The 19,051-nt window shown below is 44.6% G+C and overlaps 1 protein-coding gene across 4 annotated transcripts in view; it reads left to right on the top strand.

Moving 5' to 3' along the window:
• St6gal1 (ST6 beta-galactoside alpha-2,6-sialyltransferase 1) overlaps positions 1–19,051 on the top strand; it is a 766,154-nt gene that overhangs the window by 126,297 nt on the left and 620,806 nt on the right. For 3 of the 4 annotated variants that reach the window (XM_051191227.1, XM_051191230.1, XM_051191228.1), the window contains 3 exons: positions 11,180–11,278; positions 12,355–12,529; positions 14,620–17,403. In XM_051191227.1, coding sequence (XP_051047184.1) covers positions 11,180–11,278; positions 12,355–12,529; positions 14,620–14,861 — 516 coding nt within the window. In that variant the 3' untranslated portion in view covers positions 14,862–17,403. Of the gene's footprint in view, positions 1–11,179; positions 11,279–12,354; positions 12,530–14,619; positions 17,404–19,051 lie in introns of those variants that run through there. The other variant, XR_007834948.1, reaches the window with a different exon arrangement.

Genomic DNA, 19,051 nt, shown 5'->3' on the forward strand with positions numbered 1-19,051 from the left:
TTTTTTGGTACATCTAACATACTATCTCACATATCTTTAGTAGCCCTGTTTTTAATAGCCCCTAAGTTGGTGGTACAGAATGGGTTGGAAATTGGCATTAAACTCTAAAGTGGGTTGTTGCCATAGTACCTTCCTATGTGGAGATGGTACTTTTTCTCCAGTTGTCTCTGATGCAGCTTGTATGAAAACATTTTTCTGATACCTGAACATCACTTTGAAATTGCAAAGCAAACAAAGAACAAAATCTTAAACAGCAACCTCCCCCAAAACAAAACCAAATGCTTAATGCAGCTGTTTTGCTGACATTCTGAATGTTTCTAGATGAACTTGAAATAAAAAAGGAAAGGAAAAGAAAACCTGGAAAAGGAAAAAGTTATGCTTGGTGGCATAACCCTAGCAGCCAATCAGAAAACTGAAGTAAGAGGAGGGCAAGCTTGAGGTCACCCTGGGTCACATAAGTGACCTTGCTTCCAAAAATGAGACAAAGCAAAAACCTGAGGGGAAAAATGTCATTGGAGGAGGATAAAGACTGTGGCTCCAGTCATAGCAGAGCAGATGTAGCAGTCACCGCTGTAGATGTTAAGTAGAAAGGTGGGTGGTTGCTCAAATGCAGGGAGGGAAAGAATGGGACTTGTTGATGAATGAATGGGTGCTATGTTTCACTTTGTAAAGAGTACATAGTTCTGGGGGTTGATTGTTTTAATAATTGCACAGAAAAGTGATTGTGCTTGAGCTTGGTACTCTAAAGATGGCTAAAATGTCACTGAACTTGGTATTCTGAAAATGGCCAAAATGAGGTTAAGTTGTCCATATTTTAGTCATGTAAAATGTGTGGTGTTTTTCTTTTTTTTCTTTCTTTCTTTTTTTTTTTTTTTTTTTTTTGCTCATTGGGGGAGAAACCATCTGATAGAGGGAGACATAGAATATACTAAAAAGGGAGTTGATAAATGATTACTGGGACAGTGACAAGCCCTCCCAGTGGAGGACCACCTGCAACAGCAGGAGTTCCCAGGGAACCTGATGGGAAGATGCTGAGAGCTGAGGACACAAGGAGTCTGGAGAATGCTCTGACAGTGTCGATGAGAATGTGTGGACTGGGGAACCAGCAACTGTGAGAAGGAGGGCAGGGTTCACAGGCCACGTGGGTGAATTCTCTTCCAGGTTGAACCTGTGTTTGTCCAGGCCTCCTCCATCCCATATCTTTGTGGTAGAGGCTAGCGTTGGGCACAGCTGGGTTGTGACAAAACCACAGGAAACAAATTGGTGCCTATGTCATTAAGAAAATGACTTTTTATAGAAAAGAGTGTCATACCTCAGAGTTTTGGTTCGGCTGACCCATTTATACTCCATGCCAGGTGTGGTAAGATTCGGCAGGAACATGATCTATTAAATGTGGGTCTGGGCATAGACCCTGTTTTGACTCTCAGTTTGAGATGGTTTCTGTGAGACTCAATGGTGCACCTGTTGTGGTCAGGGGGCTGAAAGAAGAGATGTCAGGACAAGAAGACATTAGTGGCTAATGTAGAAACATCTGGAGCTCAGGGGAAAGAGCCTAATTTCTGTGGTGAGCCACAAGTGTTCATCCAGGTTCATCCAGGGCACCCCCTGGTAATTATTGGGGTTGGTCCTAAAGTAATAGTAGGCCCCCATTTATTAGATACTGTTCACACTGCTCCATGTCCTAGCTCACTTGATTTTTTTATGACGTGTGGAGCTTGATCATTGTGTTACCTAAGGTCATTTAGGCTCAGATAGTGGAAAGGAATTACTCTGAGTTATGCAGAAAGTAACCAATAGGGAACAGGGAGGGGGTGATTGGATACGGTCTGTTTCCCAGCGCTACGTGAAACCCCAAAGCAGCATTTGTGTGTTTGTTTGTTAGTTTTACAGCATTAGAAACAGACCCCAGGGTTCTGCATGTGCCAGGAAGTGCCCAGTACAACCATCTCCCAGCCTCTAGAGCTTTCTTTAAGTTCCAACTTTCTTTCCCAAGTGTTATTGGGGAGGAGGCAGGGGTGTATTTCTATCATGTATAAACACAGCTAAGGTGAACTCAGTGGTATCCTTTTTAGCTTATTGTTTACATTCTTTAAAATTTATCTTACAAAGTAGCAGGTTTCCTTATGGCAGTTTTGTAAATACTTTGTTGACCCGCCCCCACCCTGCCCATCCCATGTCTCTACCTCCCATGCTTACATAAGCCCTTCTACCCCTGGTATTTCTTCTTCTGTTTCATATCCTATATATTCTGTTACCATTCCCACTCCTTTCCTTTACAAGCGTCTCTTCTCCTTCTTGTTAACTCCCTTCTAGTTTCCAGGTCTCACGTGCACTGGCTCCCACAGAAATATGCACGGAGAAACATTCGAAGCTAGGATCACATATGAGAGGGTGCACATTTGTCTTTCCGAGCTGGGTCATCCCACTTAATACAACATTTTCCAGTTCTACACATTTTCATGTAAATTTCATACTTTTGCATCTGAATAAATTTCCACTGTGTACATATATCACATTTCATCGTGTTCATCAGTAGGTAGTCTGGATAAGAACAGAAAGTGGCATTCTTGTCTTGATCCTGATTTTAGTGCTAATGCAGTGAGCTGTTCCCATTTTCTAGGATGTTGCTATGGATGTGTCATGTGTAGCTTTGCTTATGTTGAGATACATTCTCTCTGTGCTTGGCCAATGCAAGAAACACTCCTTTCACCTCAGATGGGGACAATAGGTAAGTTTCTTCTGTGGCCAATATGAGATGACCATGGTCCAGAAACAAATTGCATATTCCAGGATGGGAACAGTTTCATGAAGTTTATATAGTAACAGAGCAAAGGAAGTCATAAATCAACATGCTTTTCAGCACACTGCTGTAATGTCAGGTAGGTAGGTCAGAAATAGCTGTCCGACAGAAATAGCAGCTCTCTACCCAGGCTCTTACCCTACCATTTCGCTGTACAAATGAGGGCCAGAAGTGAGGGTGGGGTGACCTGCACAAATTGCATCGAAAGTAGTGCCTGCATAGGACATCGCCTCTCTGACAGCTGGCCCAAGGCACTCCCCTGGTTTTCTAAGGACATCCTCGAGTTCATTGCCCTCATTCCTTACCTTGTTTACACATTTTCCTTATTACTGCCCTCTTCCACTACGAAGTGAGATCTGTGTGAGTAGATACTTAACAAAGTGTCGAGAATGACACTAGTTACATAGTCCAACACCAGTTACATAGTCCAACACCAGTTACATAGTCCAACACCAGTTACATAGTCCAACACCAGACAAGCAAACTAGTTATAGCAACACCAGTTAATACCAAACCATTAATACCAGTTACATAGTCAAGGTGATAGGCACCTGTTGAAGTTGTATTCATCTTTTTGTTGTTCTCATCACTGTAACAAAGAGCAACTTAAAATGAATGGTTTAATTTTGGCTGGCAGTTCAGAGGAATGTAGTCCATCATAGTAAGGAAAGCATGGTGGCAGGAATGGCTTGGTCTGTGGCAGTGGCCCAGAAGCAGAGCAAGAGGTGCCAGTCCTTAGCTGGCTTTCAGTATTACCCCTTTTAATTAATTCATTCGGGCACTCTGACCCATAACATGGGTCACCCTGTTCAGAGTGAGTTTTCTCTTCTGTTGAATGTGTCTGGAAACCCCTGCACCAACATATGAAAAGATGTACCTCTTTAATGCCCTGTTATTTTTCAACCAGTGAAATTATGGTGTTCACCACCACACAAGTACAAGCTGCTAGGTAACCTCCTTGTAGGGATTAGCTTTAGATTTCTTCTGCTTATTTTAACACCTTATCTGGAAATACGTCAAACCTTTTGGACATTACAAGACTACATCAAACAAACAAACTGAGCTGTTATTCAGACTCAGTTATGATTAGCACTTTATGCTATTTGCTAGATAGTCTGCTCCTTTATAATAGTTTACCGAGACAGACTAATTCGATTTGATTTTTCTCTGAGACAGAATCTTCCTCAGTGTATAGCCCAGGCTAACCTCAAACTCACCCTCTTCCTGCCACAGTCTCCCCAACACAGTAATTATCAACATTCTGTACACACAGTAGACATAGGTCCCTCAGTACGATGGTATGTGTTGCCCAATAGGAAAGCACTGCTTCATATTCATGTCATTCCTTCATCTCTCTGTTTTGCTAATTTTATATCTTTCCTTTCCACTACTAACCCTGAAATAGATAATGCATTCTGCAGTTTTGTTCTTTTAATCTTGTTTAATGTGAATATATTCAAAGCTGCCCCCTTTTTATTTATTTATATATTTATATTTTTAAAATTATTTTTCATTAGTCTTAGGACTTTTATTGATTCTTTGCTGGTTTCACATCGTGTATCCCAATCCCACCTATTTCCCTTCTCCCCCTTGCAATTTCCCCCTCCAAAATAAGACCAAACAAGGCAAATAGAAACAAGAAACAAAAATTAAAGACAAAACAAACAAAAAAAAAACCAGAAGAATCTCACCATTAAAGCTGTATGTGGCCTGCTGTGCCATGGTTTACCCTTCAGTCCATTCTTCTTTACTCAAAACCTGGCCTCTGCCCCACCATTGATACTGGGCCCTCACTGGAGCTGCTTTTGGATATCCTGTTGTCGTCCTGTGTCATGGAGATCCTGCAGTTGTAGATTTGTTTCCTTTACCTGTTCCAACAGTTCATAGATGAGGTGAATGATGAGGTGGGTAAACCCATGGCCCTGGTTCTGGTCCTGGCTGGTAGCTGGGCTGATCAGCCTGCCAACCTTCTCCCATCGTCACCACCTGAGAGTTCGCCAGCACTGCCTTGGCCAGCCCATCCAACTGCTGCCTGCAGCAAGTAGTGAGTCCAGTTCCCTTACTCTTAGGCCCTCTGGTCCTGCTCACCCATGATCATACCACCAGGCCAGTGCCACTGTCTTGCCTGGGCAAGGTACAGGGCCCAATCTCCTGATTGCTATGGGGAGCATACAAGGGGGCGGGGTCAGCTCTCCTGCTCTCTCACCTCCAAGACCGGCTCACCTGTACCACCACCAACAGGGTCAGTTCCAGTGGTGGCTTTTGTTTCCTTGTGGTGTACACACCCTCACATTTTCTTCTCCTTCTCTCCCTCTGTCTATCTGTCTGTCTACTTTTAGCACTTTCGTGCTTCTGGTATAGTGAGATGCTCCAGGATATTTGTTCAGTTTTAAATATTGACTTTGTTGTGAATGCACACACGAGATGTTCTGGACCAGGAATAAGTTCCTTAGTAAATACGGTGAAGAAGGAGAGGCAGTCATAATGGTACACACTTGGAGTCCCAGCTACATGCAAGATTGAGGCAGGAGAATTGCTTTGGCCTAGGAGCTCAAGGCCAGGATAGGTGACAGAGAGACCCTGCCTCTAAATAAGAAGTAAGTAAACAAGTTGACCCTGTTGGCCTACGTTTTTGCTGTTAAAGGGGTTGTGACAAAAGCCTGGTCAGTTGTCAGAATTACTAACCAGACACTGCTCAGGCAAGGACCCCCCAAAAGTGGTTTTGTTCTTGCTTGTGAAAGCCAGGTGTGGCTGCCCTTAATGGGCTCCTTTACTAGACCCCACCCACTAATTTATAAATAAATTCACCCAGAAGTGAAGTTTCATGGGTCTTTCACTCTATCTTGAAATATAAAGACCCAGGAAATCCCTCTCTTCAATCTTCTGGCCCCAGAGGGCTTCCCCTAGATGTGCACTGTGGGCAGATCTCCCCCCTAAACATTCCCTGTGTGTGGTCTGTGACCATTGGCCTAACTGGTGACCTCAGAGCAGAGGCTTGAATTCAGGACACAGCTAAAGATTTGATTCTCAAATGAAGATTTGTGTGTGTGTGTGTGTGTGGTAGGGGATATGGCTTTTTTCATGAACACTGAAAGTTGAAAAAAAACTTTCCTATTGTCTTGGTTGCAGAGGGACTTCCATTTTCTTCTAAATTTCCTTTAATCTCCCAAGTTCTTTTTATTGACAAATGGCTCTGAAAGCAAAGCTCTCACCCTGGTGTGCTCACTCCTGATGGAGTAGTGATGATTCTCTATGCTTTGAGCAGGTAGAGCTAAGAAACATGTGAATGCCTACATCATATACAGTATATGCACATAAACACATGTTCTTATATATATATATACATATATATATATACTATGTGTTTTATGTACATACAAACATAAAGTTCATGCATATTTATACACATTCATACATATATGTGCACATAGGTATGTGTGTGTGTATACATATGCATACACATGCTTGTCTTTATCTTTGAAAGCTTCACACTCTTAAGTTCCTTCCTTGATGTTCAGGTGTATCTTTATATTTCATAACAAATACTTATAAGGACACACATGCACGCACACATGCACACACACTCTTCCAGGTGGCTTCTTGCTGTGTCCTTACTTGACCTTTCATCGGGGCATGCCTAGAGACTGTGGTGCCTCTCTCTCTTAAGGTCATCACATTTAGTGGATGAGGGCTCCGCCCTATGACCTCATTCCACTCTCAGTACCTCCCTAAAGACCTTGACTCTAAATACAGACACACTGTCAATCAGATTGTCATCATTTGGAAATGATGAGGCACAGCCCTACACAGAGAGAAAGTGGTCTGGGAAGCAAAAAAGTACCAACTAGAATTAGTCGGAGGTAAGGTCTGAACAGTGGAGTTGTTTGTAATCATAGATGAGTACCCTCGTGTGTGTGTGTGTGTGTTCTACACTTGTTTTCTGTATATTAATATGTATTACTTCATGGTTGGGAAGGTTGCTTTGAGCAGCAACACATATCTCCCTAGAGTAGCCTTTTCTTGCTAGTTGTTTCTCTAAGCTCTGTTGCTATGGGGATGGTTGGGTCTCCTCATAATGATCTCACCCTCTTCCATCAGGATCCTCTGAACCAGGTCATACTGCCTTGCCACATAAGTACAGAAGCCTTAGGTAAAAGCTTTGCTCTTTCCAGTATTGCTGGTATTGCAAGGCCTTATAGGATGTGGGGTGTGTGTGTGTGTGTGTGTGTGTGTGTGTGTGTGTGTGTGTGTGTGTGTGTGTGTGTTTAGGAAAACTGCCTGAAGCTGGCTCGCCTTTGTGATACAGATGGGAATGACCTACAACTTGGCTACTGCCCACATCTCTCTGTCCCTGTATTCTAACCACATTGAACAACTTGTAATCCCCAAACAGAAATTAGGTTGGCTATAAGTGAGAGGAACCACCTCATCTCCCCTCACCCCAGACTTCCTGAATTAGACCATTCTTATGAAAGTTCCTGGGTAGACATTTTTGACTTCCACATTATCTGCTGTGACAAAATCCTAGGTTCTTCTACTTTTTATTTTGCTGTTGTCAGCATGCAACATCATGATGACCACTCAAGCTCCATACATCACCTCCACATTTCAGCAAGCAGGAGGGAGAGGGTCACCTCCTGGAAACCATATCATTTGTTAGAATTAGTTACGTGGCCTTTTAACTGCAAGAGCAGCTGACAAGCATTTGTTTCCGATAGTCTCTTGTAGGTTGCTACTCAATGAGATAAATATCTGAGGTGTTACTGAGGGAGGAAGAAGGGTACATGTTGACAGCTCCTCATCTTCACCAGGCTCTCACATCTTCCTGTATCAGTCATCTGCACTTGTTCTTTGTGTTTGGGGCATTCTTGTTCCCTTGACCCCCATGACATAGCATATTCCCTTAATGCTTACACACCCCACTGTCATTCACCATCTCTAGTGTCATTCTACTGTATGTTTAGCCATTATTTCATTGTTTACCATCTCTATCAGGCTATGACCTGACATGACAAGGACTGTGTATAATCCTTGGCTCTTTGGCTAGTATTCTAAGTATACAAATCCTGACTGACATGAGTCTCCTGCTGGTAACACCTGTCTCCTAGGAGAGTATGACTTGTAGAAGATTATGTCTGCAGGCTTGCAGGGGCCGTGTGTGTGTGTGTGTGTGTGTGTGTGTGTGTGTGTGTGTGTGTGTGTGTGTTTGGGTGTGTGTTTTAAAGGGATGTGGCTCTTCTCATTATTAAACCTTTGGGCTAATCTTTCCTGTCTACTCATATTCCAGATTTGATTCTTAAAACAGCTCCTTTTTAAGATTATAATCTAATTTCAACATTTCTCCCTTCCTTTCCTTCCCTCCAAACTCTCTTCTATACCCCTCTTCACTCTCCTTCCAGCCTCTTTTTGCACTAATTGTTATTACATGTGTATATGTATTTGTGTATATATATTCCTCAATATACTGTCAAGTCCATATAATGTTACTTGTATGTATATTTTCAGGGCTGACTGTCAGTGGATAACCAGTTGGCATGCTCCTCTCTGGGGAGTCCCACCTCTCCTGCTCCCAGCTTTATTCATTTGCCTGTAGTTCTTCTTGTAGGGTTGAAGCCTCCAGTCTGACAAGTTTGTTCAGCTCACATTTGGGCATTCATGTTGGTAAGACTTTACAGGTAGAGTTTCTGATGTTGCTAGGAGACACAATCTCTCAGCAAACTCCCTGATCCTCTGGCTCTTACACTCTTTCCTGTTCCCTGAGCCTTGGGTGTGGTTGTGTTTTGTAGATGAGACTGGACTCCATGACTCTGCGTTTTGATTGGTTGTGGTTTTCTGCAGTGGTCCCCATCTGTTACGAACAGAAGTTTCCTTAATGAGGGGTGAGGACTATACTATCTGTGGATATAAGGTCAGATGTTTTTAGATTGTTGTTATGGATTATGTTGGTTTAATGAAGTAGTGGTTGTACTAGCACTGAGTGGTTGGCTATGTTTCTAGTACCAGGCATGGGATTCCCCTTAATTCCAATGAGAGAACTGTAGGTTATCACCAAGGATTGTGTGCCACTACTATACCCATAGGGTTATTGTGCCTTGTTGGTAGTTGATATGGCTCATAGATGTCATAGCTAGGGGGACTGTTGGTTGCTTCCCTCCTTTCGAAGCTTGCATGGCACCTTCTGTTACCATGAAAGCTGGTCCTCAGTGAGGGGCATTCAAGTCAGGTCCAGCTCAGGACCTCTGGGCTCAGTTTCTGCAGTTCATGATAATCAACACAACAGCAGTAGGCTGTTTGGGGAATCCCTTATACAGCCCTGACCAACAACTCAAAAGTGGGCTTCTCGTGGCTGGTATTAACATTTTTGTTAGATGGTCTTTGGCTCTTGGAGCAAGCATCAGCCCAGATGTTTGTTTAAATTATAAACACACACACACACACACACACACACACACACACACACACACACTTACATGTATTACATTTTTTTTAAGGTAAATGATTAATAGCATAATTTCTTGTGGCTTTTTCAGACATCCGTATTGTCTTTTCCTTTCCCTGTATTTATCTCCCCACTTTCCCAGGGAGCCTCCCTTTTCCATTTCCTTGATTAGATTACTTGTGTCCTGTTATTCCCCCTCTCCATTGTCCCCCAACCCTGATACACTGACATGGTCCTGTTTTATTTTTCTGGTTTCTATATTTATGGCAAGATGTGCTCACATCTGAAGGTTTGGAGCTAGGAACCTTCAATAAGAGAGAACATGTGACATTTGTCTTTCTGGATACTTCACTCAATAGCATCTTTTCAGTTCTATCCATTTCCTTGCAATGTTTGTGATTTGATTTTTTTTTTCCAGCTCAGTAGTATTCCAAGGTATATATTTAGCACATTTTTGTTATCATCAGCTGAAGGACATTTGGGTTGTTTCAACTTCCTAACTATTGCAAGTAGAACAGCAATGAATATAGCTAGGCAAGTATCTGTGAAGTAGGATGCTGAGTTCTTTGGTCACAGGGAAAGGAGTGGTATAGCTGGGTCATATGGCACACTTAAAATAGCTCCTTTGGGGAGAGCAGAGTGAGTATTAGTGGTAAAGACAAGAACAGACCTGGGTCTTTTTTGTATCCAAGCCTTATCTTTTGCCTTCTACACAGTATTATTTTGATATATAATGCAATTAGCAATTCCTTGCACACATTCCCTTGAATTTAGATTCTTTCTTGGGATAAATTCCTTAAAGTGAAATTATTGAATCTAAATATGATGTGTGGTTTAAGTTTCTTACTGTGTTTTATGAAACTGCCCCATCCTTTTTGCAGCTGGCACACCCACTTTTCTGCAACTGGGGAAGGATGGGGAATTGGGCTGTGGCTCATGCTCATACTAGGTTGCAGATGAGCATCTCTGCCTGGTGAGAACCTGCATCCAAAGTGCGTAATGTTTTTTAGTATACTTGGCCCCTCCACAGGTGCTGCTGACTTCTGGTGTTCAGCAATAGACACAGTGACCTTGTCTGGGTGATGGAGAAACTAGGGTCTGTATTGGCTGCTATGAGAGACGATGCGATCAGACTAAACCCTAGACTTTGTGGATAGTTGAAAGGACTTCTGTGGATCCTTAATTAGGACTTAAAACCCCACTCTGACTTCTGTGAGTCACAAATATGAGCATTGGAGAGAGACGCAGGGTGGCCAAATCAAGGCAGTTAGTTTATCATTTTATGACTTGGCAAAACCAGGCATCAGCCGAGTCTGACTCTTCCTCGTTTTCCTCACTGGATGAGTAATCCCGAGGGAGTGTCCCCACCGTGCGTTTATCCTTCCCTCTGTCACTAATGTTCTTCTATTTCTTACCAAAGATAGTAGATGGGCTGGTCATTGCATCATGTTTACTTAAAGCTTATCAGGCATGTGACCTTGTCATGTCCCTGGTGATTAGGCAAGCTTGGCTATTAGTAATTTGGGGTGGGACTGTAGCTAGACTAGTAGATACTGGCAGGGATCCAATATTCTCAGTGTATCTGTAACTGGGCCCAAGCTTTCTTGTAGTATCTTTCAAAATGAGCCATTCATTAGCTTTCATTTCTCTACCCCTGGCAAGGTATGGCTATAGGACTAGAGTTCTGTACCATTTTTACTGTGACCCTTTAAATTCAGAGTCTGAATGGAACCCTTTCTACTCTATGGCTAACACCTTGTTAATAAACACAGTTCACTCTAGCATCGTTCCTGCCTTTCCATTGAAGGTAAGCCTAAATCCACATAGGTGCCCATATGGGGATCTGGGCCTCAGATAGTACCAACCTGGTCAATTGTTATTATGGGCCAAATATTTACACGTAAGTGCTTATGTTATATGGTGTCTCTTTCTCACTGCAGTTAATCACCACAGAAAAGCAGTTCCTTAAGGACAGCTTGTACAACGAAGGAATCCTAATTGTGTGGGACCCATCTTTGTACCATGCAGATATCCCAAATGTAAGTGGTCCTCCAATCTGCCCTTAGATTTCCTTATTTTTCTCAGTTTTTGAAGTCATGTCTGAGGGAACCATTCCTGGCTGTTTGAGTTTTAGGCAGCCCATTACACGGGGGACTAGCACACTCAGAATCCCCAGTCCTAATCAGCCCCTGAACTCTGAAAGAATAATAGTTACAGTTACTCCTATCAATAATGTTGTCATGTTTCTGGTCCTCACTTCCGATGTTTAGAATTCTTCTCATTTCACTCTTGTAATGCTATCAGGAAGTAGGTGGATATGTGGTGGTTCCCATTTTACAGATGGGAAAGCTGAGTATAGATAGGGGAAACCCGTGCCAGGGCTTGATTTCCTAACTCAATGGCACCGATTTGCAAGAGCAGCTGTTTTAGGGAGGAAGGCCCTCTGGCTTCTCAGGCCTTGTGGAACTGCCCTCTCATTTTTCGTTATATATGTAGGTTATCCTCTCGGCGTAGCCCCAGGAGAATGGCTTTACAAAGCAGGACAGAAAGCACCTTTCTTGTCACGCTTAATCCTTAAGTGTCCATTGACAGCTCGTAGGCTATGGCAGCCACCAGGGCCCCTCCCTTCTGAAGTCTACAGTTCCCCACTGATCTCACTTATAACCCAAGTCTGACCTGAGTCAGGTGAAGGATTCTTGAACACAGATGCAACAATGTGTGCCCCAATTTCCCCTCCTTCTATAGTAAGAGTACTTATGTATACTGGTCCTGGCTACTGGGGAAGCTGAGGCAGATGGATCACTTGAGACTAGGAACTCAAGAGCAGCCTTTGCAAAATAGTGAGAACTGCTTAAAAACAAACAAACAGTAATAAAGACAGTTTAGATGGTGCAGGACCCCCTTTCAGCTGATACCATTCCCAGACTTGGTGGCTCAGAAATAGGAAGCCTTTCCAGGGTCACCAGACTATATCCTGAGTCCTACTGTACCGCCCACTAATGCTGTGATTTAGAGAACTTTGTAATCTGCTATAAAACAAGGCTGATCCTCTAGCATGAATGTTTGTGCAAGGAGCCCATTTCTTTGCTGATTCAACCACTTCTTTCCCCCCCAGTGGTATCAGAAGCCAGACTACAATTTCTTCGAAACGTATAAGAGTTATCGCAAGCTGTATCCCAGCCAGCCCTTTTATATCCTCAGGCCGCAGATGCCGTGGGAACTGTGGGACATCATTCAGGAAATCGCTCCAGATAGGATTCAGCCAAACCCCCCATCCTCTGGCATGCTGGGTGAGTCCGTGTGTTGTGTGGGGAAGTCCTGTGATGTCTTGTAGGAGAGGTTGGCCCTTCTACTGGCCCCATTCATTCACCAAACAGTTGTTTTCCTTGCACACAGTGCTAAGTTCTATCCCAAATAAGATGTGATTTTCCTACTTAGGATGTCTCACAAGGGAGTTTGGTCAGACATCTCAGGTCACATCCAGTCTGGGCCACAGTGAGGAGACCCTTGCTATTGTCAGAGAGAAGAACTCCCCTTGTGGAGGAGAGTAGGAAGGGTTTGATGAGGGGCATAAGCAAAGAGAAGGAAGGGAGAAAATAGGACCTTGGGTGGAGTGAGCAAGACCCTTGTCTTAGGCTTACAATTTAAAGAGTATGCCAAAACTCATTAATCAAGTAATATTTTGATGCAGTATCTTTAAAAAAATCACAATGCCAAAAATTTTAATGAACAAAATGTCATACACTTAAATACAGACAGAACTGTTAACACTGCTTTACAGAATCAGAGAGACCGAGTCAGTTGTAGCTCTCCCACTATGTGGATGCCTTAGTCATAACCTTGAGAGATGATGGGCAAGCTTGCCTGTGTGGGTGGGGTGGTGTAGGAAGTGGGAAGCTGATGTGTGAGGGCCTGCGGCTTGGGGTCCTGAATGCCGGTCAAAGCCTCTCTTCTTAAGCTCCTTACACATCCCTCAGTTCTTACCACCCATGTGTCCTTCCCTCTCTTTCTCATTGGATGGACCACTGGGACATTCCCATGAGTGACCAGGGTGTCTGTGCAGAGGGATGGACACTCCTTCCTTGGGTACCTATAGTGGAACACTTTGAACTAGATAGTTCCAGGGACCCACCACTGTACAATTTATGCCATACTAGGCTGTTAACTGTGTTTTACTTATCCTTGTGGGTTTGGCACGGTAAATGCTGCGGGAATAAATGAGTAGCTTTCCTATTAGAGAGGAGATGAAAAGAAATTAGGGCCCTGCAGTGTGTCGTTCCCTCTGTAACCTCTGCTTCAGGTAGGCGCATCTGGTATTTCCCGGAGCTTTTAGAGCAGAGACTGTTGACATGCTGTTCCCCATTGCCTTGCGTTGTCTGTGTTGTCCCTGTTCTGCCACCTAAGTACACTGCCCCTTCACCCAACACCAGTGCCCTCAGGCCTTACTGGGGAGACTGCTTCCATTGTGCCTGCATCAGTACAGAGCTGATGACTTTTTTCATCATTGAGCCAGGAGCAATTGGAGGGCAGAAGTGTGTTTTCAGTGTATGATTCTTCTAGAACAAAGCGGCTGCCACAGTCTGTAGCTTCACCCTTGGTTGCGAGCTGCTCCATTTTAAAGATAGCTTATATTAATAGTTACTGAAAAGGGCTTTTTCAGTTGGGGCCTTACTGACCTATATAGTAGAACAATGACCTATATAGTAGAAGCATTGCCTAGGTCTCCCTCTTAGAGCAGGCGAAGAGCCTAAGGCACATAGAGACATTGTTTCTGCAATAGACAACTCAGCCATTTTGGGATCAAGTCATCTGGGTGTTCATGTGAGTCCCTGTACCTGGATGGGCTTGTATCTCACTGCCCTTCCTCCCTGGACAGCAACAGTGTGGGCCATGCTTTGGCTCTGCTTTCCCTTGTCTCATCCCAACTAAAGGGAGGCATTTTGGATCCTCAGAACTGTGTTCTACAGGTCTTCCATGAGTCAGTCATCTCAATTGTTCCCCGTGAGGCTTTGGCAGGATGTTGTAATATTTGGAAGTGCTAAGTACAAGTGGTAGCATTGTTTCATTCATTGTCTCCTTCACATTGCCTTACTCTAGCTTACTCCATTAAAAAATTCACTGGAGTCCTTTAATACTGTAGAATGGTGGGAGGTTTATATGTGCTAGGCTGTGGCCTTGGTGCCGAGAGTACACAGCTATAAAATGGACCAGTCCATTGGCCTTGGCTTATCAGAAAAAAACAGACTTGGAGTCATAGGAATAGATGGAACTCTGGGTGACTGCTCACCCAGTTCAAGTTGCTGAGCAGCTGCCATCACTGGGCAGTGTTCTGGGTTGCTTGTAGTTGCTGGACATGGCTCACCTCTGCTTCCTTCTTTAGGTATCGTCATCATGATGACACTGTGTGACCAGGTAGATGTTTATGAGTTCCTCCCATCCAAGCGCAAGACTGACGTGTGCTACTACCACCAGAAGTTCTTCGACACTGCCTGCACGATGGGCGCGTACCACCCGCTGCTCTTCGAGAAGAATATGGTGAAACACCTCAACGAGGGCACAGATGAAGACATTTACGTTTTCGGGAAAGCCACACTGTCCGGCTTCCGGAGCATTCAGTGCTGAGCACATGTCTCTAGCTGGGCACTCTCTGTCTTTTCCGTCACTCATTATATGGCTAGTCTCCTGGTTATCCATGCTTGGAGGAATGGTGTTTTGCTTTTTTTCCAAGCCTACTTTTTGCACTCTAGGGAATTTTGTTGGCACAGCCTCTCTGGTTTCCGGAGTCTGATGGCAAGGAGGCTGACCCAGCCTTTCCCACAGCCAGAGTATAGGAGCTCAGATTCCTGCCACACACATTCCTCCCGAGACAACACCCTCCTCTCTTTCCACATGGGCAGGGGGGAAAGAGCCTCATTTCTCACCAGGCTTTCCAAAACTAGACTTTGTTTTTCTCAACTGAATGATGTTATCCTCATAAACCAGCACCCTACATAGCTTGAAATCTTTATGGAGGTATTGACTCCATATCTTCAAGAAACTCTTTCCAAGGCATGATTTGGGCCAGATGCAGGGTGGCCCTGAGGGCAGGGAAGAGAAGCAAAACATTGGTACAGGACGTGGAAGCATACTTAGTTACTCCTGAGCAAAGTCGTCCTCAAGAGCACTTTTCTGGGAACATAATCCTGTTGTCATTCTGTCCAGCTAAGCTGATCCTCAAGCTTGGTGCTTGTGAATAAAAGCTTTTGAGTGCCCCCCTTCCCTCTCCATGGGAAGCAAAAGGTACAAAAAGCTCCTATCTCTGTCCTCAACCCAGTTACCATTGAGTAGAAGAGACAGACACCCAACAGGCAGCTAGAATGCAAATATTCCTTGCGCTCAGGGTACTGGGCTTTAGGGAGGAAGGGCCTGCTGTCTGTACACCCAGGAGGAGCCAGCTCTACCATTTTCTTGTAGAAATGTGGCATTGGGAAAGAGACACATGTCAAGCAGATGTCACCTGAATCAGAAAAGCTGTGTTTTCCATTCTTTCATTATCATTTTCTGACCTTCTCTAAGCCCTTTGAGGACAAAGGGACCCAAGATATTTTTGTTAGGAAGCCCCTACCCGCTCTGGCAGCAAGTCCTGCCCTACAGTAGACATCACGCGAGTCAGATAGACGAGGACTCTTTTTAGTTTTTTTAAATGTCTATTCCCTAACCTTCTAACTGCCCCCCCCATTACTCTCCCTTAAAGCAGCCCCCCTTCCAGATTACTTTTAATTGTCTTCTGTTTGACAGATATCCTGACCCCAACTTCTTTGACCTCATGGGCTGTCCATGGAAGGTCTCTCAGGGCATGGGGACTATGTTTTCTAGGACTTAGGTTAGAATCTTAATCATGACTGATGCTCACAAGGTGTGAGGTGTGTGATTGTTGATTGTTTTCTCCACCAACCCTGTGAGGGAGTGACACTGGTCTCTGGGCAGGAAACACCCACTGTGTTTGGCAAGCATGCTCTCACAAGACTTTTCTGAGGCTCACTTAGCCCCTGATGTAGAGTCATTAGATGACTTGTTTATGGTTAAAAATAAACCAAAAAAATGAAGGCAAATGAACATAGGCCACTAAGCCCACTGGACTGCCAAGCCTGGCCCTGTGTGTCCACAGGGCTGGAGTGTTTGAGCCTCAGACCCCTGTTTACTGCTGACCCCTTGCCTTACCCAGACAACAGAAGCCTGAAGTGAAAAGCCCTGGGTTTCAGGTGGACCCCACTGGCTCACTGCCATTTTACATGCCATCTCTTCTTTGAGCCCTTGTTTCCATATCTCTAAAATGGGGGGTGACAATCCTACCTCACAGGGCTGTGTGGGGACCACAGTAAAGCATGTGGCCAGACTATGTCCATGGTGCATAGGAAGTAGGTACCCTGCTGTCCTTTCTTATTTATCATGAAGGGCCTGCATGGCATTCTCACCAGGGCTGGCCTTTGCTGCAAGGCAGGGCAGTGGATAGGAACGTGGCATCCTCTCTACTGTGAGGCAACCGCCCATTTGTAGCTCTGACGAGCCTGCCCCTCCTTGCTGCCTGCACCTCAGGTCTATTTCTGCTTGAGGGTACCTAGTGCATTGGGCTGCTTAGCTACTGTGTGGGATGAGGCTAGGGCGTTCCTGGCTTCCTCCAAGTTCTGCTCTCACACACTCATAACTTCTCAGGCCTGGAGATGGACTGCCCAGGAAGCAGTTGTTCTGTAAGCTGGAGGTACTTGTTGATGTGGGGATGGACGACACTGGGTAGATTCTAGTTTTTAACTGTTATTAATGTGGGGGAATAAATTAAGTGTCACATGATTCTGGTGTCTGTAAAACCTTCTCTGTGGTCTCTAAATATGGAGGCCTGAGTGAAGGAGACTGAAGTGGATGTGGGCATTGTTAGTTTGATTATGTTTAATACTTGTGACAGGTAGTTTAGAATCTGTGATTGACAGGAAAGCTCTGCCTACATGGAGACTGTCTTCAGTAGCCATGTATGCACCCTAAATCATAGGATCCTTCTGCCAATCAAATCAGCTGTTGCTCTTGGTTTGGGGTGTGAGACAGTGTACCAGAGACTTTAAAAGTGTACCTGTTCGTTCTAAATTATCCAAAGACTGTACAAATTTTAAAATAAAATTCTTTTTCAAAAATCTGTCTTGTCTCTTCATACCTGCTAAAAAGGGGATGGCCAGTCGTCCACTCTTGTATCCCAAGAAGACACATCAGGAACGCCCTCCCCCCACCCCAGTATTCCTCCAGGAGTTTCTGACCTTAATCTCCCTCTTCAACACTCTAGGAAAAGGCATATAGGTGTTTGTATTTAATGTGAAGGGTTTCTTGATTTTTCTCCTGTTTACTCTTGCTAGATACAGGTAATGAAGTTAACATTCACCCTACACATTGGAGAAAGGAGAACACAGAATGGAAGGAAAGGCCCTTGCTGGAAACCTTTAGATTCATAAGGTAACATCTCACAGGCGTAGCCAAGGGTGTTTAGCGAAATCCTAAAGACGAGCAGGGTTTGGGAGGGGAATCTCTTTTTCCCTGAACTGGCTGCTTTGAAGATAAGGGCGTCTCCCCAAATCCCAAACACCAAGTTCCTAACCCCAGGACTTAGAGTGGAATCTCATTGGAAATGGATCATAGCAGATCTAATTATTTAAGATGAGGTCATGCTGCAGCAGGGTGGGCCCCTCCTCCACTATGACTAGTGTCCTCATAAAAATGAGAATCTAGAGACAGGCACAAACAGAGAAAACACTACATAATGATGGAGGCTGAGGTCAGGGTGATGTACAGGTCATGGAATGCCAAAGATTGCCAGAAACCCTGCCAGAAGCTGGGGAAGCTGCCTGGAATAGATTCTCTCATCCTCAGAGGGACTAACCTCGATCTGGGAGTTCTGGCTTTTAGATATTTTGAAACAATGCACTTCTGTTGTCAAAGCCACACACTTTGAGGTGCTGTACACATAGCCCTTAACAAATCAAGCCTAATGCCTCCTCCCTCCACTCCGCTGCAGCTTCCTAGATTGGGGATGGCTAAGGACCACAGGCTGTTCAAGGGTGGTGCCTGCTAACCAGCCAGGACTCTGGGGAATACAGTCATAGATGTTGAGGCGAGTGAGGCTTCTCCTTCAGGAAGACAGGACCCTTGGCACCCACTTCTGGTCACATCATGACTCCTGACTGGCCAGAGAACCCTGACGCGTGTCCCTGATCCTTCATCCAGTGATTTGGCTTTGTGAGCTCCTTGGCCTCTTGCATCTCCATAATGATAGAGAAGCATTGTATAGATCCCATGAGAATGGGAGTTGAAAGCAGAAGTTACAGAAAAATATTTCTATTTGGCCAAATTTCCAGTGGCTCTGTGCCGAGGGCCTTCCCGCTGGGCTGCTGAGTTGGTGGGCGGGTCTCCATCTGTGTCTAGAAGCAGTTTTCTCTTGTTCCTCTGGGATCCAATTCTATTTTTAGGATATACATGTTAATGCTGGGGGGGGGATTGTGTGGAAGTGGGGTCCCAGTTCCTTGGCTAATTGTAGGGAAGAGGCACGCCTCCACAAAAGAGGGCTCACCTGACTTTCCATGCCCACCCCACCCATGGGGCTTTCTTCATTGACAGCCCAGCCCTTGGTGTCTTAGAGAGTGGTCTTCTGTGCTGTCTCACAAACTGTTAGTGCACTGAACCCACACTGCTGTCTAGCCCCCAGCCAAAAGGCAGACTAGGAATGGGGGAAGGGCATGCCAGGTCTCAGGGACTGTTACTATCTTGTTCCCAGCTCCCTGTCCTCCATGAGGCCC

Source organism: Phodopus roborovskii, unplaced genomic scaffold (assembly GCF_943737965.1).
Source record: "Phodopus roborovskii unplaced genomic scaffold, PHOROB, whole genome shotgun sequence".
In the NCBI taxonomy this organism is placed as follows: domain Eukaryota; kingdom Metazoa; phylum Chordata; class Mammalia; order Rodentia; family Cricetidae; genus Phodopus; species Phodopus roborovskii.